The sequence below is a fragment of the Sus scrofa genome, chromosome 15 (genome assembly GCF_000003025.6).
Source record: "Sus scrofa isolate TJ Tabasco breed Duroc chromosome 15, Sscrofa11.1, whole genome shotgun sequence".
In the NCBI taxonomy this organism is placed as follows: domain Eukaryota; kingdom Metazoa; phylum Chordata; class Mammalia; order Artiodactyla; family Suidae; genus Sus; species Sus scrofa.
The window spans coordinates 106955664-106981116 of record NC_010457.5 but is presented as its reverse complement, the minus strand read 5'-3'; the positions used below and the strand labels follow the sequence as shown (position 1 = coordinate 106981116).

The 25453-nt window shown below is 36.6% G+C and overlaps 1 protein-coding gene across 1 annotated transcript in view; it reads left to right on the top strand.

Moving 5' to 3' along the window:
- Positions 1-25453, top strand: part of RAPH1 (Ras association (RalGDS/AF-6) and pleckstrin homology domains 1) — a 96970-nt gene that overhangs the window by 16679 nt on the left and 54838 nt on the right. The window contains 3 exon segments of the mRNA XM_021075323.1: positions 20022-20141; positions 23982-24087; positions 24880-25388. Of these exon segments, the coding sequence (XP_020930982.1) occupies positions 20022-20141; positions 23982-24087; positions 24880-25388 (735 nt within the window).

Below are 25453 nucleotides of genomic sequence, written 5' to 3'. Positions count from 1 at the left end.
CCATCATGGCGCAGTGGTTAATGAACCCAACTAGTATCCATGAGGACATGGTTTCGATCCCTCGCCTTGCTCAGTGGGTTAAGGATTTGGCATTGCTGTGAGCTGTGGTGTAGGTCGAAGACGTGGCTCAGATCCCACATTGCTATGGCTGTGATGTAGGTTTGCATCTGTAGCTCTGATTCAACTCTGGGAACTTCCATATGCAGCAGGTGCACCATAAAAAGAAAAAAAATGAATGTTTTCTAATCACAAATTAAAACTTTTAAAGAGTTTTGAATAAAAACATTGTTTATATTTATTCACAGTGGGGTATGTGTGTTTTGTCTAAAGAAGTATTATCTATCCTGGCTATAAGACTATTTGATATTGGAGAATTGACTAAAATGCATTAACTCTTATGTTGTGATATCTGTGTAGATAATTTAGATTATTATTTGGCTAACAGAACCCTTGACTGATTTTACTTCCTATGAGCTTTTTTGGGGAACATATTTAATTTTTCAATCATGTAATTTTTCAGTCAAGTAAAAATGTAATATCCAACTGTATTTTTTTTTTTTCTTTCAACAACTGTGTGATGACTGCTTATGATATGAGTAGAAATGATTTACTCTGGGAATGCTGAAGGTATCATTCTTGCAAAGTTTGTCGTCTCTAACCCTCTCCCCTCCTGTGTATATGTGTATAATAAAAAACATTTCCAATTTAAAATACTGTAACATGTAGGCACACTGTTTTTAAAAGTAAAGAATATGAGAGATGTGAAAATTCTATTTTCTTGTTAGAGATTATAATAAAACTGCCCAAGGGCAGGGACCACATCTACCCTTTAAATAGCTATATTCTCTGTGTTTATCTGACAGTGCCCAACTTAATGAAGTATTTCATTAAGTATTTGTTGAATGAACAATATTTTTCTTGTTAAGTAATAATCTTAAGAGAAAAATAACTGTACTCTTAGGACAAATAAACACAGAGTTAATTCTCTGTGAACCAGGAGCTCTGTCAGTATTTATTCTTCAATAGCAATATTTAAGCTTTGATCTTTCTGGTCTTCTGAGGGGACAGCATTCAGATACATTAAAAAAAAAAAGTGTTTTTTTAATTTAAAAAATCATTTTTTATTTAAAAATTCTTTATAACTGAAAAGGAAAGCCAACTTTATAATACAACACTTGACTTGAAACGCCTCTGCATGATTTAGGGGTCTGTGGGTGTCCAGTTCCCTCTCCATGACCCCTGACTTGACTTCCTTAATGGTCTCACTCTCTCTGCTCAAGTCTTTGCCCCCTAGTCCTTGTAGGTACAAAGCTCTTTCCTTGAGGAGCCAAGGGTCCTATAAATGTAGTAACTTTATTGACAGTTTGGAGGTTCACAGAGGAATCCTGTGATGTATACAGATAGCCTTTCACTGTCTTACAGCCCTGCACCTCATCTGTGGCTACTTTTCCCAGCCAGTGCTATAGACCTGCCACCTTTTTCATCCTATGATGAAAACTTTCTCAGAGAACTAGTCCTCTGCTTTCAATGTACTTTTCACAAGAAGTAGCACTGTCTTGTAGTATTATTGTCTGTTGCTATGTAATGGATCACCCTGGAACTTAGTGGCTGAAGACAGCAGCAGTCATTTTATTACTATCTCGAATGATTCTGGGGGTTGACCAGGCTTATATGGTTCTCATTGGGAGTGTCTCATGCAGTCAGTCAGGAGCAGCTGGAGCTGGAGCCATCAAAGGATCTCTCGCTTACATGTCTCCTGGTTGAAGCTGGTTGTTAGCTGGGACCTCAGCAGGGCTATGGGCTGCTTTTAAAACACTTAGCCTCCTGTGTGGCCTGGGCTTCTCATAGCATGTTTGGGCTCCAACAGTAGCTTTTCAAGAGGAACAGGTAGAAGCTGTTAGTACTTTTGATGCTCTAGTCCCAGAAATCACTCAGCATCACTTTGTCTATAATTCATAGGTTCCCCCCAGATTCTAGAGAAGGGAGCATAGACTTTACCTCTCAGTAGGAAGTGTTAAGGTAGATCATTGTGAGAAGAGCAAATGAGACTGGAGATATCGTTGTAGTCATCTTGGAAAATACTGTCTGTCTTACCATATCAGCTAGGCTTACGGATCACCATCTGAAATTCTGATGAACCATTTTATCCACTTTCTTTTTACCTGAAAAAGTTTTATTACAGATGATGAGGACTTTATAGATATGTTCAAATGCCACTGCCTTTAAGAATGAAGGTTAAAATAATCATTAATCCTGCTATCAGTGTTTGTGGAGCTTTTTTAAAATGTACAGACTCCATCCCCATCTCTCATTAATTAGAATGTACTGGATGGACCTCAGACATATGTTTTAAAAGCTTCACAGCAACTATTAAAGAGGTTTGAAGCCTTCTACCTATACTTCAGATGCATTAACTACCACCCACTTTACTATTGATTCACTAACATTTTAAAACTTCCCTCTCTTTGTAAATATAAGATTTAGCAGAAAATAATGGTAATACTGGAGTACTAAATTGTGTGATATGACAGTAAGTAGAAAACTGAGATCTAAAAAAGATAATGCTATAAGTCATCAGGGTAGTTTTCATGGAGAAAGTGAATGTAAATTTGATCTTGAAAAATAGATGGAGTTTAGATGTGTTTTGTATTGATGGGAAACTCTTCTGCTCAATTGGTTGTGGAATATTATCTTTAATAATTTAAACAAATATCTTGGAGATGTTCAGGTGGATCATTTTGCTCTCAACTGTGGAAAGTATATAAAAGAGGTCTCTTTTTCATATAGTAGATGTTTCTCTTTTGCTTATCTGTTTCACACATGGTTTAACAAAGTCAAAGGCATTCCTCCTGTGACAGCCTCTGAAAGACTGCTGTAGCAGTGTACCATTTATTTCTATGTTCAAATTATTAAATCTGATTTTTTTTTTTTTTTATCTTTTTAGGGCCGTTACCAACAGTATATGGAGGTTCCTAGGCTAGGGGTCCAATTGGAGCTACAGCTGCTGGGCTGCACACCACAGCCATGGCAACACCAGATCCTTAACCCAGTGAGCGAGGCCAGGGGTCAAACCTGCGTCCTCATGGATGCTAGTCAGATTCATTTCCACTGAACCACAATGAGAACTCCTGATTTTTTTTTTTTTTTTTTTCCCCCCGTTTTGGCCATCCCATGGCATATGGAATTTCCAGGCCAGGGGTCAGATCTGAGTGATAATTGTAACCTAAGCCACAACTGCAGCAACATTGGATCCTTAACCCAGTGTACTGGGCTGGGGATTGAACCTGCATCACAGTGCTCCTGGTCCTCTTGTGCCACAGCGGGAATTCCTATTAAATCTGATTTTAAGTAAATCTGCCAGTGGTGTTCAAACCCTTTAAAATGTTTTCATCAACCACCCTCTCAACTAGAGAAGTGAAGAAAACATCATTGATAGAAGCTGGGCCAATGAAAATAAGCCCTTCATAGATGTTACATATGTGCCAGACACTGGGCTGAGTCTATGTAGACATAGATCATTTCATGTATCCTTCACCATAATGATGTGAGATGATTTTACAGATGAAGAAAGAGGTTTAGAGGATTTAAGAGGGCTAGTACAAGTTCATGGAGTTGTTCAGTGTTTGACTCAGATAATCTCTCTCTTAAGCAAATGAAGAAATTCATTTTCTTCAGCTGGGAATGCACATGAAACAGTGATAGAAGGAAGGACATCAGTTTAGCCATCTGTGGAATGACAAATTGCAAGCAAGAATGTCTTCTTTTTTGTATATTTTGGGTATGACCGCAGTCATGTGAACCTTGTAGTTATGATCAAAAACAGGGCACCAAACTTAACACTATCTGACCATTATTTGGCCAGTTTGGCAAGATGAGAATCACTGATATTTTGAAAACCTTTTTTTAACCAACGTGCTATCTAACCAAAACTTAAAATTGTTAGGTGTCATTACTGATTTATTTAAAGTTGTAGGAAGATTAGTGAAGTTATTGGTTTTTATTTTTATTTTTTAAAAGTTTAAATTACTTTAATTTTAATTAAATTTTATCTTTTGTTTAAATTTTGAGAAATTAATAAACAGGTAAATATTTTTAATCTTTCCTCTTTCTGAGACTTTCTTTGAACTTCAGTTCCCTTATTATACGCCCTGCTTTTTCAAATTAGAGCAGTGTACTTCCAGACCCTCCCCCCCAGGGTGTGTCTTTGTAAGTAAGGGCTAGGGGTTAGAGGGATTGGGAATGCAAAGCCACAGAATAAATGTCACCATTATCCTGGAGCTCTAATTTACTTGATAGGTATTTTAAAACATTTTTGTTATTTTAATTTATAGAGCAGAATGTGAAATTAATGTGAAATTTTAAATTAAGATAGTTAAATTCAAATAAATTTTAGGTATATGGCACTGGGGTGGGGGGAGCTCTTGTTCATTCTCTCACTGGTAACCACCTTTTGTACTTCCTGGAATATTTTTTTGTACAGTTAGTCAAATTTAATTCTTGTAATCGTGACCATTTCTACTGTTTGGACAGATGAATAGATTCTGAAAGGTAAAATCGAAACCCAGGAATACCCTAAAAGTATTAAATTAATAGAAGGCAAGCATCCTGAACAACTTCTAGACTCCTGCTGAGACGACTTTTTTTTTTTTTTTTTTTTTTTTTTACTTGGGAGTTTGGACTGCAGAGCTCCCTAAGCCTCTGCTCCCCTAAAAAGTAACTAGTGGCAGGTATGTTTCCTCTGGAATTAAGATTAGAAAGAGAAGATTTATAAATTGGAAGGGATTTAGAATGAAGTCAGTAATTAAATAATAAAACTTTAGACAGTAATGGGTTGAGGGGGTGGGGAGAGACCTTTGGATTTAACTAGTCCCCCCCGCCCCGCAGATTAAGAAAATGAGGCCTAAGGATTTAAATGATTGAGCCCATAGTTCCAGCTATTTGGTGGCAGAATAAGAATTTCCAGTCTCCAGACTCCTTGTTAAGTTGCAGATGGTTTAGGCTAGGAATATCTTTCAGGCTTTCCTTAAATGGACCACCCTTTCAGTGGTATTAGATAATGAAGGTTCTGTTTTTACTGATTCATATTTAAGGCATAAAAATGAAAGATTTATTTACTTGAGTTTTCTTGTTAACCAGAATTTGTGTTAAAATGTTAAAGGATGTTTAGCATCTATTGTTTAAACATCCCACAAACTTGTTCTAAAAATTCAATAACTTTATAGACCCTATCCTTTTTATCCAAAACAAATCTTGACCATCAATCTTATCTATTTCCATTTGTGGCTGGTTAGTATCAGAAATAATGGGCCATCTCTAGTTGGTTTTCTAACTCATGCCACAATAAAGTATCAAGATATGCAAAAATAGAGGAAGAATTACTGTATGTGGAATTTACTAGTAAACTGATTTCTCCCCAACTTTGAGTTTCTATTCAGAATTCTGGGTAATTCTAAACTTTTTTTTTTTTTTTTAAGCAACTGTGTGAATTTTGGATTTTCTATGTAAGAATTTGGAGTAGGGAGAGGGAAATGGTGGAACAGAATGAAGAGAGTCTGAAGAGATATAGGTTGCAGGATTACATAATTTTGGACTGCAACTTTGGAAGGAAAGGGAGATAAAAGTATTTGGGAGAAGAGATATATGGTAATATATGTATTGATAAAACTTGCTTATATTTTGAATTGAATAAATTCTTTGCTTAGAACTAGTTTGAGTTAGATTTCTGTCATGTGTCATTTGTTGTTCTTTTAATGAGAGTCATATTACAACACCGCTGTTGAATCAGTTTGTATCCCTAGAAACTGATAGCCTTATAGAAATAATATAAAACTATTCTACTGAAACTGAAGTGCACTGTAGAATTTTTTATCTAAACCATTCATCTCTTATAGAGAAGTTCATTTTAAATGTGTTGTTTCCTTTAAATTAGTATGTAATGAGAGCCAGATAAATTAGCCACTTTAAAAAAAAAAACAAAAGAAATGTACCTTTAGCTTAGAGTCATCTTAAATTACAAATATTTACCACAAGAAAATTGAAATTCAGATGAAGAATATGATTCTTTGGTAGTCGCTCTGGGGTGAAAAATGAGAACCATATGGTCTCTTTCTAGAAGCCAGCAACCTAGCTGGGTGTGGAGGGTGATAAGGCAAGTGCATAAATAACCACCACACAATACAAAACTGATTAGTGATAAATGCCATAGAGAGGTACAAAGTTCATGGGGCTCTCAGAGGAAGTGGTATCTAATTCTTCTTTTGTTGAACTAGCACAGTGGTTAAACTTTTTTTTTTTTTAATATAATACACATACAAATACATAACATCCTCTTTTTTAAAGTGTAAATTTCAGCGGTTTTAATATTCATAAAGTGGTGTAACTTCACCGTCTAATTCTAGAATATAAACTAAAAATAATTTGAATATTTTTACCTGAGGCACGTCCTCTGGTTCTCAGGCCCCACCACTCCCTACTGTTTAACATCTGGTTGCCTCTGGTGTTTACATTGGCCACCTGATCCTTGAAGGCATTTAAGTTTGCTACCAGGCTTGTGGTGGTGTTTTTTCTAGTTTCCTTAGCCCTGACAGCAAATGCCGGCATGACCCTGGACGTGCAGGTGTTGGGAATACTGGCTACCCTCCTGGTAAGCATCCTTTCCCCACCTCTGTGCTTTTTCCCATTCTATTTTATGACTCCTTCAAGGATGGCTCCCAGCTCTGCTGAAGCCTTGTGAGGAATCTCTTCTATTGCCGTCTCCAGGGCTTCCGTAGAATACAATCCAGACTTCTTTTCTTGGCTTACAAATCCTTCCATGATCTGGCTCTCTCTCTTCTCATAAGACTAATCTTTCTGTTCCATGACATACCAAACCTGTACCCTCTACCTGGAATGCTTTTCTCTCTGATCTTTGCATGTCTAATTCTGTCTTGTCATTCATATCTCAGTTTAAATATCACTACTCAGAGAGGCCTTCCTGGGTCATCAAATCTAAAACAGCTACTTGCACACTTTCCACACAACTCTAATTTAATTATCACCACAGTTGTCATGGGTCTGAGTTTGTTGTTATTGTTAATTCTCTCCCTTAACTAAAATGTAAGTTCATTGTTAGTGATTCCCTTGTCACATGTAAAACTGTATCCTGAGCTTTTAGAACAGTGTTTGGCATGTAGCACATGCTTAATAAGTCTTCATTGAATAAATGTTGAGCGAAAATGCCTGCTTTGAACTATGGCTACTGCTCTGGTTCATCTGCCACTATGATTCTACCTGTTTCTGTCTTCCGGAAATTTGCCAATCTCAGGTCCTTTGATGCCTTTGCCATCTCTAGCTTTCATTGCCTTTATTATTTTATTTTGTAGTTATTTACTTTCATTTCAGTGGAATGTTAGGGAGGGAGAGAAATGTATTCTGTCACTCTTGACAGGTTGAGATGTTTTTAGTCAGATTGAAAACATGAGCAAAGGCCAAGTTAGGGAAGCATGACTTGTTTTTTGAGAATGCCAAGTAGTTTAGGTTGATTGAAGGGTAGAAAATAAGGTTGAAAAATTAGGTTGAGCCCATGTCAGAGAGGATCTGAAATCATTTGATGAAGAGTTTGTTACTTATTTCAGTGTCATGGGGAACCCTTGTGGGTGTTTGAGCAGAATTGTGACATGAAAAGCGTTTTTTAAGGAAGATTAGTCTGATGGTGAAGAATTAAAGAGGAGAGGTCAGTTAGGAAGGTACTAGAATAATCTGAGGATGATTCAGTGTGAATCTGAACCAAGAGAGTGGTTAACAAAATGAAAAGGAGGGCAAGGAGTTAGAAAAATAGTTGAGCCTCCTGGTGCTGACACTGATCAATTGCCCTATGATTACAGTTTAGTGATGTTGCTTTTATTTAGATGGATTGGTTGATTATATGAGGAACTGTGTTGAATGTGCCTTCTATCAGTAATGTGTTATAAATGTCTTTCCTAGGATTTTTATGAGGTAGATGAAACAAAAAGACAGCTTTGTTGGGCAGGGGATATTTGGTCAACTCTGGCACTTCATGTCTCTGGATGATGGCAGGAGGTCAGGGAAAATGTCAATGAATAATGCAGGGTGGTACAAGTGTTTCACTATTTAATTTCCTTTGTTCTCACATTTAGTAACAAAATTTTAAGAATCAAAGCATCTTTAAAAAAAACCTCATCTTGGAGTTCCTGCTGAGGTACAGTGGGTTAAGAATCCCATCACAGTGGCCTGGGTCCCTGCAGAGGTTTGGGTTTGATCCTGGGCCCAGCACAGTGGTTAAAGGATCCACCTTTGCCGTAGCTGTACCTTGGATACAGTCCCTGGCCTGGGACCAGGAACTTCTATATGCCATGGGTGTGACCATTTAAAAAAAACTCTTAAAGTCTATGTTTAGCTTTAGCCTTATTTGATGAAATACTAGTCTTTGATTTAGAACTGAATTATGATTTCCTGACCTACTTATGATGTTAACCTCTTTTTTTAAAAACTTAGTTCCTTGGTTTTTTTTCATCTGAAGGTTGGAAATGATCGTCTTTTGCCTCTGAAAGAGTTATCTGATGAGTAATTCTTTTCTAAGATATTAAATACTTACTTTATTTCCGTTAAGTAAAACTAATTTTATGATGACCAAAAAAACCTCAATAAGTTAAGTGAGTGACAAGGTAAATGTAGTTTAGGAAAGGTAACATATGTATACATAATAAAAACCATGTGTTGGAGAAATACACAATTGTTTTATAAGGTCCTTGGGTTGAACTGCATTATTTTATTTGGTTGAAATGTTTTCAGCCTATGTTTTTTTGTTTTTTTTTTCTTTAAGTTTATTTTATAATTATTATTTTTTGTCTTCCTAGGGCTGCACCCACAGCACATGGAGGTTCCCAGGCTAGGGGTTGAATCAAAGCCGTAGTTGCTGGCCTGCGCCACAGCCACATAATGTGGGATCCGAGCCTAGCCTGGGAACTTAAATATGCCTCAAATGTGGCCCTAAAAAGCCAAAAAAAAAAAAAAAAAAAAAGTAAGTTGCAGACATTTTGCCCCTTTATGACTAAATTCTGAGAACAAAGATACTTTTATATAATGGCAATACTGTTATCAAGATCCGGAAATGTAAAACTGATACAGTGTTATGATCTAATGTATAATCCATAGTCAGATTTTGTCAGTTGTGCCAATATTGTCCTTTTTTTTTTTTTTTTTTTTTTTTTTAAGGGCTGCACCTGCAGCATATGGAAGTTTCCAGGCTAGGGGTCAAATCGGAGCTCACCTGCCAGCTCAGCCACAGCAACGTAGGATCTTACCCAAATCTGAGACCTACACCACAGCTCACCGCAATGCTGGATCTTTAACCCACTGAGCGAGGCTAGGGATTGAACCCGTGTCCTCGTGGATGCTAGTTGCGTTTGTTAACCACTGAGCCATGACAGGAACCTTTTTTTTTTTTTTTTTAAATGGCTGTACTTTACAGCATATGGAAGTTCCTGGGCCAGGGATCAGATCTGAGCCTCAGCTATGGCAGTTCCAGATCCTTTAACCCACTGGGCCTGACTTGGGATTGATCCCATGCCTCTGCAGTGACCAGAGCTGTTCAGTTGGATTCTTAACCCATTGCACCATAGGAGGAATTCTCAGTATTGTCCTTTATAGCTATGTGTATATACTTGTATATGTGCTTGGGGTCCACAGCCCGCTCCAGGATCAAACATTGCATTTAGTTGTCCTGACCCTGGGTTTCCTTTAATCTGGAACATATGTTCACCCTTTCTTTGTGCTCTTGGCCTTTACATTTTTTAAAATTACAGGCCAGTTATCTTTAAAATGTCTCTTATGATGTGATTCAGGTAATGAATTTTTGCCAGAAACATCACAAAATGACAATGTATCTTCTTAGTGCAGCATTATAGGAAACAAATCATGTTGGTTGCCCCAGTATTGGTGATGTTAACTTTGATCATTGGTTAAGGCCGTGTCCCTCTAGTAATTTCTGGGGTGATATTTTGAGAATATGTAAATCATCTCATCAAATATTCACCAACTGGTTTATGTATCTATTGATGATTCTTGCCTTAGTTTTTTTACCACAGTGGTTGCAAAATAGTAATCTCATTTCTTCCTCAGTAATTAGTTGGCATTCTACTGTAAGGAAGAGCTTCCTCGCCACGCATTTATTTATATCAGTATAGATTCATGTTTTATTTAATGTGTTGTACTTTGTTTCTTTTCATAATTTATTTTGATGCTTGAATTGTCCCAGGATAGGCTCCTTGCTGCCCACCCTCCATCCCCCCACCCTCACCTTTCAGGCTGGCTCCTGTGTCCTTTATGGTATGTTCCCATCTTTATTGAGCAGTTTCTGGCACAAGATGTTCTAGGGGCTCATCTTGTTATTTTCTCTACCCTAGCCTTCTGAGGCTCTGGTTAATTTGGGGTAGAATATGTATTTAGAAACTAAAAGCTGGGAACTAGGTATGCTCATTGCTACTGGAGTGTTACGGCCATGAGGCCCTTTCAGTGGACATACCGTAAACACACATAAGCATGATATCTGTCTTTATTTCTACCCTTCCCTTTATCTGTTTAAAACATTGAATTCATTCTGATGATTCAAAATCCAATCCAGATGGCTTCTATGGTGCAGGCTTCAGCTGTTGGGCACTCTCCCTTATCCCCTAAAGTATGAGCTGCCTTGAAGGTCCGTATTTCCTGCCATGCATTTGGCTCTCTTATAAGAGAATAGGGCAAAAGGGGAGAAAAATAATAGTTGACTGCCACCCTAATGAGGCTTTCAAAAATTTCAAGACAATTCTTCCTACCCAAGAGAGAATTAAAGTTGTGGCATCTACTGGAGAGTGCATCAATAGTTAAGTATCAGCTGTCACCAAAGATAGCTACATACTTATGTAGTATAGCACAAAAGGTCTCAAGTGTAGAGTAAAATGAGCAAGATGAACATCTCTGGAAGCAGTCATAGAAGCCACACACACACACACACACACACACACACACACACACACACACGCATGCACAAACACACAGACACAGAATTATAGACATGCAAACACATAAGCACAGATACACTGCATTAATTTCCTAGGACTGTTGTAGCAAATCACGACACACTGGGTGGCTTAAAAAAACATCAGAAATTAATTTTCTCACAGTTTCTGAAATAAACTTGAAAAACTGGATAAACAATGAGGTCCTGCTGTATAGTGTTGGGAACTATATCTCATCACTTATGATGGAGCATGATAATGTGAGAAAAAATGTATACATGTATGTGTAGCTGGGTCACCTTGCAGTATAGTAGAAAATTGACAGAACACTGTAAACCACCTATAGTGGAAAAAATAAAAATCATTATAAAAAAAGAAAAACTGGAATATAAACAAAACAATTTTACAGTTACTATTTTTTTGTCTTTGTTTTTCAATTTTTGTCGTTTATTTTTAGTTGCTCTGTGATTTCAAATTATGGTTTATGGTATACTGTGTAATAAGTAATTATAAAATTAATTGTTAGAACTTCTTATTTCTAGAAATGTTAGGAGTTTCTTTGTAGAGCATTGAACTAAGATTTTTTTTCACCTTTAGATAAGGAGTTCCTGTTTGGGGTTTAGTAGATTAAGAATATTCAGTGTTATGAAAATACAATGCAAATAAAAGAATATGGTTCATCCTGTCGAAAGAATTCCTTTGCTAGGGGCTGTATTTAAGTGCTTGATAAACGCTAAATTAGCAAAATCCCCTTTGATTTGACTTTTAGCTCTTAGGCATTATAACATCTATCAGCTGTTAAAAGAGTTCTTGTTTGTTTTTATGTTTCTTTATGTGATCTTTAGTTACCTCACAGTTAATGTACATGATAATGAAGAGGATGTGTTAGTTACATCCTGGGTTGTCAAAAAACAGAGACATAAATAGAAGAGAAGGCATAAGGGTGTGAATCACCTCCCCTAGTATTTCTCTTTCCTCTGGCTAAGGTGGGTTTCATGGTGGCTGGCCTAAGAATAGTACACCTCTGTATTTATTAGGGAGGTTCAGCTCAATGTGGAAACTTTATAAAACTTAATTCCAGGTGACAACTCATTCCCAGAGGACTGGGGCATGCAAGTTCCCTCATGGCCAGTTAATTTCCTGGGCATGCTCCTGCAAAGCCTTTGGATAACACAGTACTTTGCTTCTTTCTTAGTCTCTTTCAACATTCAGGAGACCATAGCTTCCTTTATGCACAGGCCTACAAAAGGAACTTTGTTCTTAGAGAATTTGTTAATTAAGATACCTCTATATTTACCACCTTTTCCATAGTAAGGTTAATGTTGTTTGAAGTCATGGAAGATACTTTTTATTTTCTTTGTATCCGGCATAATGCTTTTGAAGGCAAGGTTTTGTTTTGTTTGTTTGTTTGCTTTTTAGGGCTGAACCCAGGGCACATGGAAGTTCCCAGGCTAGGGGTTGAATCAGAGCTACAACTACCAGTCTACACCACAGCCACAGCAATGTGGAATCTGAGCCATGTTTGCAGCCTACACCACAGCTCAGGCGACGCCAGGTCCTTAACCCACTGAGCGAGGCCAGGGATCGAACCCTCATCCTCATGGATCTAGTCTGGTTCGTTAACCGCTGAGCCACGAAGGTAATCCCCTAGGCAAGGCATTTTTAAGTGTTGGACCCCAAGTAGAACTTGGGCCTTTTTGGTTGAGGCCACTAACCTCCAGAGAAAATTTAAATGATGGTTATACAGAAAGCAACTTTTGATTTCTTTTTTAAAACTCATTTGCTTTATAAATTAATAACAAGCTATAAAATGATGTTTGTTTAAGAAAAGGCTCACAGTGGAAAAAGATCCTCAAAAAAAGAACCTAGTATGTACATTAAAACACAGATATATAAATAAAAAGAAACATCAAGCATGGGAAGTTTAGAATTTAGGGGAAAATCAGTTAGGTTCTCATTTTCACATTATGTGTGAAACTTAAGCTACCTATGTAAAATGCAGTAACTACATAAAAATGAATAATAAAATTAAAAATTTACATAAATATGTATCCTGACTTCTGGGTGGAGAAGAATTTAATGAACAAAAAAGTGTAAGAATGTTATTTGCCATTTGTACATTTGATTAACTTAAGTTTAGCAGTATCTTTTTAAAAAGTCTAACAAAATCAAAAGATAAAACCCAAGGGAAATATAAACCTACACACAGTATGTTTAATATCTTAATTCTTTGAAGAGCTCATGTTAATTCATTTGGTTTATCTTAAATTCCCGGTTTCCATTTGGACAGTCTACACATACTACTATTTAGTGGAACTAAGAGTCTTAAGTCCAGAGAAAAACTTACCTCTTGGTGCCCTGTTCAGTTGAGTAGTTAATAGCCCTCTGTCCCCCACAATTCTCACTTCATTTTACATTCTTTTTTGTGCTTTTTCCTTCTTTGCTCTTACTTCCTCACTTTTTTGATGGATCCTCTTCCTCTTTTTGCGCCATACTAAATTTAACAGAGTTTTTTTTTCCCCCCCTTTATTGTTTCTTTTGTCTGATTAAGGTTTCCTTCCTCTTTTATTTTGCAAGAGTTGTATTTTGCACAGTTGGGGGCACTCCTTGAACTTGGAAGTCTTCACATCCCCCCTTCTCTAGTGCCTGTTTTTCTTTAGAATTATTTATCAGATTAGAACAGCGTAGGAGGTGTTTTCAAAACTTTTTGTGATAGAGCAACTGAAATGTAACTGGACATGAACTGAAATTTATTTCTAAATAACTCTGAGGAGCAGCGTGGAACTTGCTTCTTCCACGGAGCAGGAGTAATTGGTGTTTGTTAATTAGGAGATCCTGATGCTGCTTAGTTTCTCTATGATCTTTGGGAATGTTTAGTTGTTCTGCCTTTAACTAAATTGTGGTTATGCAAAACTGCATTATTTTTTTCTTGGAAGGCCTCCCAGTAATTATAACAGACTATAGCAGTTCTCAGACTTCAGTGGGCATAAGCAATAGACTTGTTAAAATAAAAATGTCCCACTTCTGGAAGTTAGTATTCAGCAGATCTTGGGCAGGCCCTTTTAAAACTGAATTTAGAAGAAGCACCCCAGGTAATTTTGATATAGGTCATCAGGAGACCACAACTGGAAAAACATTGCCATATGGCATCAAGACCAAACTCTTCGATATGGCTCATAATTTTGCTTCTCTGCCTCTCCAGCCCCATTTTCCATAGGTCTACACCACACACCTTTCGCTTCAGAAATGTTAAGCCATTCATACATGTTGTAACCCTAACCCTTTATATATCCTGGCACATGCTGGTCCCTCTGCCTACAAACCCCTGCCTTGCACCTTCATTCTTTAGGTCTCTATTAAAGCAGCTCACCTTTCCTGAAATGAAGTTAATCTACACTCACATTCGTAGTTCTATTATTGCACTTAACACAGCACTTCATCATGGCTGGTTTCCTGGACTCTCCCTACTAGATTATGTGTTCCTTAAGGATAGAGGCTGTCAAGTTGATCTCTGTCCTTCAGTGTCTGGCACATGAAATAAAGCTTCTTTTGCCTCTTTGGAACTTTTAGCCTGCTAGACCTAAAGAAATGCTGTAGTAGCAGTGCTGCACTCCTGTATTCTGAGAGTTTTCATGTGGTTTTAAGTATACTTATTTTTACAAAAAGCAGTTGTTTTAAAATTATTTTTCCAAAAGCAAGTATTTTGAATTATTTTTGAATTAAAGGGACAAAAATAATTTAGTAATTAATAAGGCACCCTGGCTATATACCATATATTTTTCTTGCCACTGTATGTGACTATGTAAGTTGTTTTTCCTCACAAGACTTTAATTTGTACCTATAATTCTACCTGATATCTACAGTGGCTTTCCGATGGTCTTCCCCTTTTCTAATAACTCTTATATAAGCACCATGTCCTCTGACTAGAATACACTTGCTCCCCCATCTCCCTCACTTCGATATTTAGTTCTTTCCAGTTGCCTTCTGAAGAGAAAAAAAAAAAAAAAGTTTGGCTTTCAAGGTCCTTTGTGACCAGGTCCCTGCCTTAGTCCTTGACTTTTTTTTTTTTTTATTTGAAGTACAGTTGATTTACAGTGTTGTATTAATTTATATAAATGTACAACTGAGTCCTTGACTTTTAAATCTCACTCTTCCCTTTTGTTCTGTTTGAGTCAGTCTCATGACAGTCTCACCACAAGTGTACAACTGAGTCCTTGACTTTTAAATCTCATTCTTCCCTTTTGTTCTGTTTGAGTCAGTCTCATGACAGTCTCACAAAAACAGACTTTCTTACTTGCTCTTTATAATTTTCCCTACCTGGAATATATTTATGGAAATCCTTAAACCCTAATCTAAACTCCATCTTCTTGATAAAGTTCACCATTCCATCTCATAGTGAAGAAATTAAATAGTAAACCATAATATCTTCCAAGAGGAAGGTTAATAGGAAAAATATGCTTAAATAATTAATGGAAAATTTAGTGGGGATAATTTGTTTCATACTAAAGCATACTAAATGGATAGTTTTCTTATGTGTAGTGGAGCTTACTGTATATATTTACAAGTTTTAACGTATAATTGAAGCAAAAATTTTCATTGTTATCTGTAAAATGTAACCAACCGGCATATAAGCAATGATGGATCATGCCCCCATTATTTCTGTTTTTAACTCATGAATAAAATAAGTGTAAACTATTTTAAAATATTAGTTAAGTCATTATCTGTAATCCGTTATTTTCCTATTAAAACCATATGATTTTGGAGTTCCCTCATGGCTTAATGGATAAAGGATATGGCATCATCACTGCTATGGCTCTGGTTATAGCTGTGGTGCGAGTTTGATCTGGCCTCGGAATTTCTGTGTGCCATGGGTTCGGCTAGAAAACCAAAAACAACATGATTTTGAAGTAATATTCAGTCTAACTAAAACTTCTCATTACCTGAGTTCTAACTTCCTCATATTTTTCCAGTTGGATGTTTGCTAGGCATCTCTCAATCTATATGCAGAACAGAATCCACACCCTTTCTTCCCCAACCTGCTTCGAAGAGCAAGCAGACAGGACAGTGTGGCTGGAGGGGAGGGTGGGTAGAGAGGTCAGAGAGCCCTGAAAGCCAGGAAAACTTCCGGCCTTTTCATCGTGCCATCGACTTTGGGTTTTTTTCTATATACAGTTAGGTCTGAACTTTGGAGGAGTAAACCTTTTCATTTGTGACAGGGTGCACTTGTTCTTTCAGGACATAGTTTTCCTCAGATGTAATGGAGCCGGGAATTTTGAGTGAAATTTTAATATGCTAAAGTACCTAATTTAATAGAGTAATTTAATAGTATTTGTTCTAGTATGTGTTATAGTTTCCCTGGACCATTTCCACATCATTAAGGCAAGGCACCACATTAGAAGCTGTCCATTTAAATCCAAGTTATCTTTAAAACAAAATCTGTAAGTTCTTTTTTTTAAAAAAAAAAATTCCCCCCTTTGTCTGGAGGGACAGTGGACTGACTATTGCATAATTTAATTTGCATTTTCTGCTGTCTTTATTTCCAGTAGGGGCATTATGTTGGGAAGATTCAGGTTTAGAATTGTGATTTAATTGGAGACAGGATTGATATGTAAAAGAATGAATTGCCTTACTAGAGTTGCTGACTTTGGACAGTGCAGACCCTATAAAAAAAACTTTCTGAGGACTCTTCAATTGGTGTGGGTAGTAAACTGAAACTACAAGGAGATAAGGATTAATATCAACTTCTAGAGAGTGGAGAGTGCTGTTTTAGAGTATAGATCCTTTAAGAAATGTTGTAGGACTTAAATTTTTATTGGAAAAGTCTCTGAGTAAAATGTCTTAAGTTCATTTTTATAAAATAACCCATGTGATGACAGAAATCAAGAAAGGACAAAATTGGCAATAGTTACATAAATGGCCAAAGTTGAAGAGTTGCTTCAAAATTTCCATTATTTTATGACTCTGTCATTGTACCTTAGCCATATTTTCCTTTACTTGAGTCAACAGTAGTCTAGATAAAAACAAAACTATCAAAATATTTAAACAGGGTTTTTAAAAATCCAAATAATTACTGGTTTTGAGTAATAGGAAAAAAATTCACAAAACACACTGGACTTTGGTATGGAGCCTATAGTTCTGTTTGGATCCATGAGAGTTTAAAACACTCATTCAGGGAGATCCTGTTGTGGCTCAATGGGTTAAGAACCTGACTAGTATCCATGAAGATGTGGGTTCATTCCCTGGCCTCACTCAGTGAGTTAAGGATCCAGTGTTAAAGCTTCAGTGTAGATCACACATGGAGCTCAGATCCTGAGTTACAGTGGCTGTGATGTAGACTGGCAGCTGCAGCTCCGATTTGACCCCTAGCCCAGGATTTCCATATGCCACTGGTGCAACCTTAAAAAGAAAAAAATACTCATTCAGCAGTTCCCACTGTGGCTCAGTGTGTTAGGAATCCAACTGAAGTGGCTTGGGTTGCTGCAGAGGCTTGGGTTCAATCCCTGGCCTGACACAGTAGGTTAAAAGTATCCAGTTTTGCTACAGCTGCAGCAGCTGTAGCATAGCTTGCAGCTCAGATTGAGTCCCTGGTCCAGGAACTTTCATATGCCATGGGTGAGGCTATTAAATAAATAAATAGATAAATAAATAAATACTCATTCGTTTTGAATTGTATTATGTTTACACTATAAAATTATTGTTTTGTTTTTTTTCCAGTGTAGCATTTTCCTTGTATGCATTTGCAGTGTGTGCTAAGAAGGGAAGTGCAGGAATAAGTATCCTTATCTCAAAGCAGAATTCCTCCTAGAATATTTTTGTTTCTGGGTTATTCCAGTGTGTTTAGTTTTGAAGATGAGGGAGGAAGAGGAAATTAACTATTATGTTCCCAGTTCTGTTGCTTCTTGTCTTTCATTATGAAGACTGGGTATTAATACTCTTAGATGTCCTCAAACTAGTAACTATTATTCAAGTAATTTAGTCACCTGGCCAGATGAGGTTTTTCTTTACACTTTTTGTTTTTCATGGGTAGATAATGAAGTATGATATCAGGTTTCTATTGAGATTGACCTATAAATAATTCAGTAATGAATTAAAATCTTAGAGTATTAATACAAATGAACTGTAAAAACCAAATCTCTTTAAAAGCCAAATTTATGTATTGGAGAATTAATTGATTCATATTCCAGTTGTCAAGGTAGAATGTGCTGATTTATACATGCTCATAGTAGTGAAATTAAGAAATGAGAATTTAAGTGATTAAATGGGATATGATCTGATTTTCACCATCATTAGAACTGAATTCAGTTTTGATTTTGCAAAATTATTTGATTCCTTCTGCACAATTTAATTAAATTTTTTTTGCCTTTTTTTTAGGGCCACACCCGCAGTATGTGGAGGTTCCCAGGGTAGGGGTCAAATCGGAGCTGTAACCACTGGCCTACACCACAGCCACAGCAACGTGTTATCTGAGCCTCCTACACAGCAGCACACAACAACGCCAGATCCTTAACCCATTGAGTGAGGCCAGGGATCATCAAATCTGAGTCCTCATGGATACTAGTCAGATTTGTTTCTGCTGAGGCACAGTGGGAACTCCTGCACAATTTTATACAATAAAATAATGTTTAAAATTTAACTTTATGTCACCTCATCAGATAAATTCCTTGTTGTCTCCTAACTACATTTAAGGATCACAGGAATAATTTTGTTGATTGCTGCTTTGGAGGTATAAGATGTATACAAATTCTTATTCTGGATAAAGGATATCTTTGTATTTCTATGAATGTGAATCAAGAACATGGGGTGTACAGTGAAGATATTCGTTGTGTCCCAGGGAAAGGTAAAAGTTGAAGAGAAGAATTTGTAGTCAAATAAATTTGGAATATGTTGGTTTAAGCAAATCTAAGATATATTGAAGATTTCTCAGAGCCTATTAAAATATTTTGTATTAATCAGATTAATCTTACTTTAAGAAGTTTAAGTATCTGGTCAGTCATTGATCTTACTTTGTGTAATCTTATCCTCTCTTACAAAATAATATGCAAGTTCCATGTCAGGTATCACATTATTTTATGGATGGGAAGAAAGAAAATATTTCTTCTTTAGGGGACATACACTTGAAAAGTCACCACACGTAAGAAATTTTGTATATGAATTTAATGTCTTTAATTCTAGTTTTCTAAAGTTTTCTATTTTAGTTCTGGTTCCTTAGATTTTGTAGGGACTAATAGGGTAGGAAGTAAAAGATAAATAGGGTAGAAAGTGAGGGTAGGATAGAAGGAAGAACTAATTCAACAAATTAAACTCAATTAAAAATTTTGCTTTGTCTTTATTTTATTTTGTCTTTTTAGGGTCATACCCACAGCATATGAAAGTTCCCAGGGTAGGGGTCCAATTCGAGCTGTGGCTGCCAGCCTACACCACAGCCCCAGCCACACTAAATCTGAGCTGAGCCTGAAACCCACACCACAGCTCATAGCAATGCCGGATCCTTAACCCACTGAGTGAGGCCAGGGATTGAACCCATGTCCTCATGGATACTAGTCAGGTTCATTACCTCTGAGCCACTACAGGAACTCCCTGCTTTGTCTTTTTCTAAAATGCTTGTTGGACTAAAGTTTTCATGATATAGATGTTTCTGAACAGATTTTTATAGAGTAAATAACTTGCTGTATTAAAGTCTTCTGAAATTATTTTTCTGTGGTGTTTGGGGGTGTTATAGGTCTATTAGTGAGGAGAACAGTGCTACTGTAATATCCTCTGATTGATGGGAGTGCTCTGCACTTGAAAAATTATTGTTAATCATGATTCTGGTTATAATTTGATACAGTTCTTTTATTACTCATTTCTACTCATTTGTCAACCTTGTCTCCATTAATGACTTCCAGTTTCCTTTTATAATATAATCTCTAGTTTTGAAGGTTTGATTCCGGAGAGTTGCAATATGTGTTAGAACATACACTGCATAATTTTTCAAGTTCAACCTGTAACTCTTCATTGTACACATTATACACATCTATATTTCAGATGGAGCAGCTATCAGATGAAGAAATTGACCATGGTGCTGAAGAAGACAGTGACAAGGAAGATCAGGACCTGGACAAAATGTTTGGAGCCTGGCTGGGAGAGCTGGACAAACTCACTCAGGTTAGAAGTAGTGCTTAAAAATTTGGTTGAGGATTTTAAGGCATCACTTGTGTGCTAAAAGTTTACTGTGTACTCACAAGAACATTGATATAGGTTATGGCTTTTCAAATACTGCTTGCTATAAAGGGGAAATATCCATAGTGTTAATGAGTGAATAGTAATTCAAGAACAGAAGAAATTGATTATTTTCTGTGGTAATTTTAAGGAGTTTTTAAAAAATGCTTTTGGCAGAGGTTCTGTGCATCTAGAGGGATTTCTTAAAATGTATTTTATAAATTGAGTTGCTGGCTAAAAAGTTTTAAAGCCTAAAATGTAAATATCTAAATTTTAGTAAATCCTGTCCCGTAACTTAGTGAATATGAATACATTTTACAACATAAATGGTATCCTTACATGCAGATATTTTCTATTGCATAGTTCCAGAATACTGACAAAATTGCATCCCTGCTGTGTTTTAAAACAATGGCAAACCTTTTCATTTTGTTTTATTGGATCTTGGGTTAAAAAAAAAACAACAGGAATGACTTTATCCCCTAAACCAAGTCACTTTTTAGAGTAAAAGCATGTAGTATATTTCTACTCTAGTTAATGCATTATATTCAATGTATATGAAGATAGCCGTGTTTATTAAAACAACTTTAATTTTATGACAGTGAGAACATTAGAACAAAACTTACTTTCACACATCCTTAAATAATATCTCTGGGAAGAAATTTTGTGTAAATTGCTTTAGTATGAAATTCCTTAACCAGTAGAAAAAGAGGTGGTAAGGTGGAAACAAAGTACTGCTTTGTTTCTGTCCCTTTCTTTGGAAGTCTGGAATCGAAACTGGGAAACTCTTCATGTAATTTTTTTTTTTTTTTTTTTTTTGCTTTCTAGGGCTGCACCCACAGCATATGGAGGTTGCCAGGCTGTGGTTCGAATCAGAGCTCTAGCCGCTGGACAACGCGGGATCTGAGCCACATCTGCAACCTCTACCACAGCTCACGGCAATGTCAGAACCCTGACCCACTGAGCTAGGCCAGGGATCGAGCCTGCATCCTCATGGATACTAGCTGGATTCATTTCCACTGTGCCACGAAGGGAACTCCACTCTTACGTAATTCTTGTTAGATCATTTTGAAAATCAAGACATGTTTGTGACCATAGCCCGTTAATACTGAATATTGAGAAGAATGCATGCATTCCTACTAGGATTTCATGAGAATCCTCCCCTTCATGTCCAGTTAGGAGAAATAACATTATTTGTGTGATAAAGATCTTTTCTTATATAGTTGCCAAACCATTTCAGTTTAATTCTTAATTTTTTTTTTAAAGGGATTTTGGCATAGAGATGATGACTAGGGTATGCAGTTCTATGCTGAGGAGAAAAAGCAAAAAGGAGGCAAAGCAAAGAGGATAGAAAATGGTAATGCATGAAAGAAAGTATGTGAGGGCCAGCTGACATATGTTGGGTCTCCTTGATTGTGGGTTTTATTGTCCATACCTGAGGAGGGGGCAAAAAAGAGAAAATCCAGGTAGATGTGAGTCCAGCTACTGTGGGTGGAGTAGACTGAATTCTACTAAATTCCTATTGAATATAAGAAAACCCTGTATTCTTCCCTGTATTTTAAATTCCCTGACATGCAAATGTGAAGAGCCATTCATCAAAAAATGTTGGCTCCTAGACTAATACTGTGACTCTTCTTTTTTTTAATGCGTATAAGTCTGTCTTTAGGGAGAAAGCAGGTTAAAACTGTTGCGTAAGGTGGCTCACTGTTGACAAGTTCCTTTTTAACACTTCAGAAGTTTTCAAAATATTTTACTAAGCTAGTAGCTAAAATTTCAAACTTCTTATTTATGTCATTATTTTAGTTCACTACAAAGAGTTCTGTGCACCTATATTATATAAACAATGTTAATGGTTTTTATATTAAATCAGTTTTAAGTAGTTAAGTGGTTTCTGAATCTTCTGAAATTGTAAAATTTTGTATGTATTTGCATTTTTCTGGAAGAAGTCTCATTCTCCATGGCTTTTATCACATTCTCAGTGATAGCCCACCTCCACCCACACCCCACCCCTCACACACACACAAAAAAAGTTAAAAAACCGCTCCACTAGATTACCAGTTTCTTGGCATCAAGGAGTATTTCTAACTTTCCCTTGTTGCCTTAGCACTATGGACACAGCAGAGTTTTTGTTTGTTTGTTTATTCGACTGATAAATAGGGTTGACTTTAAATATGTTGTCAATTATATTCAAGATTTACTGAAAACATTACCTATGTATTCTTCATTTTCCCTGAGGATTAGGCCTTGAATTGTAGCAGAAGATTTAGGTTTGAGGTTTAAAGAGAATTTCCTAGCTGTTTTATGAAACTTTGGAATAAGACACTGAATGGTTGTGGATCTCCTTTATCTGATAGCTTTAAAAACTGGATGAGGAGTTCCCATCGTGGTGCAGCAGAAAGGAATCTTACTAGGAATCATGAGGTTGTGGGTTCAATGGCCTCGCTCAGTGGGTTAAGGATCCGGCGTTGCCGTGAACTGTGGTGTAGGTCGAAGACGAGGCTCGGATCTGGCGTGGCTGTGGCTGTGGCGTAGGCCAACGGCTACAGCTCTGATTAGCCCCCTAGCCTGGGAACCCCCATATGCCACAGATGCTGCCCTAAAAAGACTAAAATAAAATAAAATAAATAAACACTGGATGAGCATTATCTGAATGGATTCATCTTGAAACAAATAAGATCGCATTCTAATCTAATTCCATGGTTCTATAAATTGGCTATTCAGCATTCTTTTTCAGTTGAAATCTATTTGATAACTGTAGAGAGAAATTAAAATTTTAGAAGACTAATCCTAATATTTATAAATATTTATTTATAAATTTAAACATTTATAAGTTTATTTAACTATGACCTTTTCCCTGAATTTCTCTATTGTGAATATCTTATTTTCCTTATCATAGAAAGGTTAGAGAGAAAAAAAGTGTCATTTAAAAAGGTGGTGAGGGAGTTCCTGTTGTGGCACAGTGGTTAACGAATCCAACTAAGAACCATGAGGTTGCGGGTTCTGTCCCTGCCCTTGCTCAGTGGGTTAACGATCCAGCATTGCTGTGAGCTGTAGGTTGCAGACGCGGCTTGGATCCCGCGTTGCTGTGGCTCTGGTGTAGGCCAGCGGCTACAGCTCTGATTCGATCCCTAGCCTGGGAACCTCCATATGCTGCGGGAGCAGCCCAAGAAATAGCAAAAAGACAATAAAATAAAATATAAAATAAAATAAAAATAGTGGTGAGTTAACTTACATTACAAGATACCTTACCTTGACATGCAGTATAATTCTAGAGCCTCACCTTGATAGAGCTTGAAAAGAACAAGGATATTCCATCACTGTCTGAAGTTGTAGCCACTTTCTGAGTCCAGAATTGTGCCTTATCTTCAGGGTATTTCATTCCAAGAATGAGGCTATGCTGGACCAAAAACAGATTCCTTTGAAGAAATAGATAACAATTCTCTGCATCATTCCTTTCTATTTCTTTTCTTACCATGCCCATATAAATGTACCTGGCTTATTTTATAGGGAATTTATGTAAAATGAGCTCAGTCACTATACTTGATGTATTTGGAAAATATTTACTCTGAACCAATGACCATTTCAAGTAAGTGTGTATCTAAAAATTGAAAGAACTGTAACCAAAATGTTGTGAAAACCAGTTGTACTTTTCCTTAAGGCTATTACTTAGAAGAACTTGGATTTTATTAACTGTTACATAACAGGTCACTTAATCATAAACTTTATTCATCTTTTTATATAATTGAAGCCTGAATTTAATATGATTTACTAAACTTTTTTTTTTTTAAGAGCTTGGATTCTGACAAGCCCACAGAACCAATAAAAAGATCTCCTCTTCGCCAGGAAACAAACATGGCCAATTTTTCTTATCGCTTCTCCATATACAACTTGAATGGTAAGATGTAATTGGAAATAAAATGTAAAATAGTATACAAAGTTATATAATATGGAAGCAATGCAGCAACAATTCCAAATAATGCAATATAAAAACTATATGTTCATAACTTGACTGAGTTTTATATTCCTTGATTTGTGCATTTTATTACTAATTCAGATGATCACAGGAAAAAATAAACTGGAACATAACTGAAATAGTTTTTTGGTTGAGTTGTTAATAACTGATCAAGTACATACTCAGGTGGAATCCCACAGCAAACTTAATTGCTCTGCTTTATTTTCAGTGGAATAAAGTCCAGTGAAATTAACTTGTTTGTAATTTAAAAATCAGCTCCTCTAGCCTTTATTTAATATAGTTTTTGGTGCTGACATTTCAACCCGTAATATTTTAGGCCTTAACATTTCTCTTTTTATGCCTTCAGCTCTTTAGATATTAACATCTCTACCACAGCAGTTGTCATATTAACAACTTGGAGCCTATGGTAAAAAATTGCATAGGGAATGTGGTTAAAACCATGCAACAGAGTAAAATTTTTGCATTTTTTTTTGTCTTTAAACTCATAATTTTATTTCCCTCTTACTACTACAAATCTTAAGAGATGGACTCTTAGACTCTCTCTTGGAATTTAAAACAAAAAACTTAGAATTCCTGTATTTGATAGGCTTTAGGCCCAATGGGATGAATTTTTTTGCTTCTCCTTTTGCATTCATTAACTGATTTATAATAGAATGTATGAATTCAGATTCATTCATTGTGTTCTGCAAACATCTTGCATATTGTTCATTGCAGAGGCTCTGAATCAGGGAGAAACTGTGGATCTGGATGCTCTAATGGCCGATCTTTGCTCAATAGAGCAGGAGCTCAGCAGTATCGGTACAGGAAATAGTAAGCGTCAAATGACAGAAACAAAAGCCCCTCAGAAAGTACCTCCTAGCCGACATACATCAAAACATGGCACCTCGAAAGGATTGTCTTCTTCTTCGTCTAATAGGATAAGTAAACCATCACATGCCAACTACTCCCTGGATGACATCACCGCACAGTTAGAACAGGCCTCCTTGAGCATGGATGAGGCTGCTCAGCAGTCTGTACTAGAAGATACTAAGCCCTTAGTGACTAATCAGCACAGGAGAACAGCATCAGCAGGCACAGTGAGTGATGCTGAAGTACGCTCTATTAGTAACTCCTCTCGTTCAAGCATCACTTCTGCAGCCTCCAGTATGGACTCTTTGGATATTGATAAAGTAACACGCCCTCAAGAACTGGATTTGACACATCAGGGGCAGCCAATTACTGAGGTAAGGAAACTTTCTTCCCTGGTATTTCAGTATTAAAATAGAAGGAAATGATATTTTTTAAATGT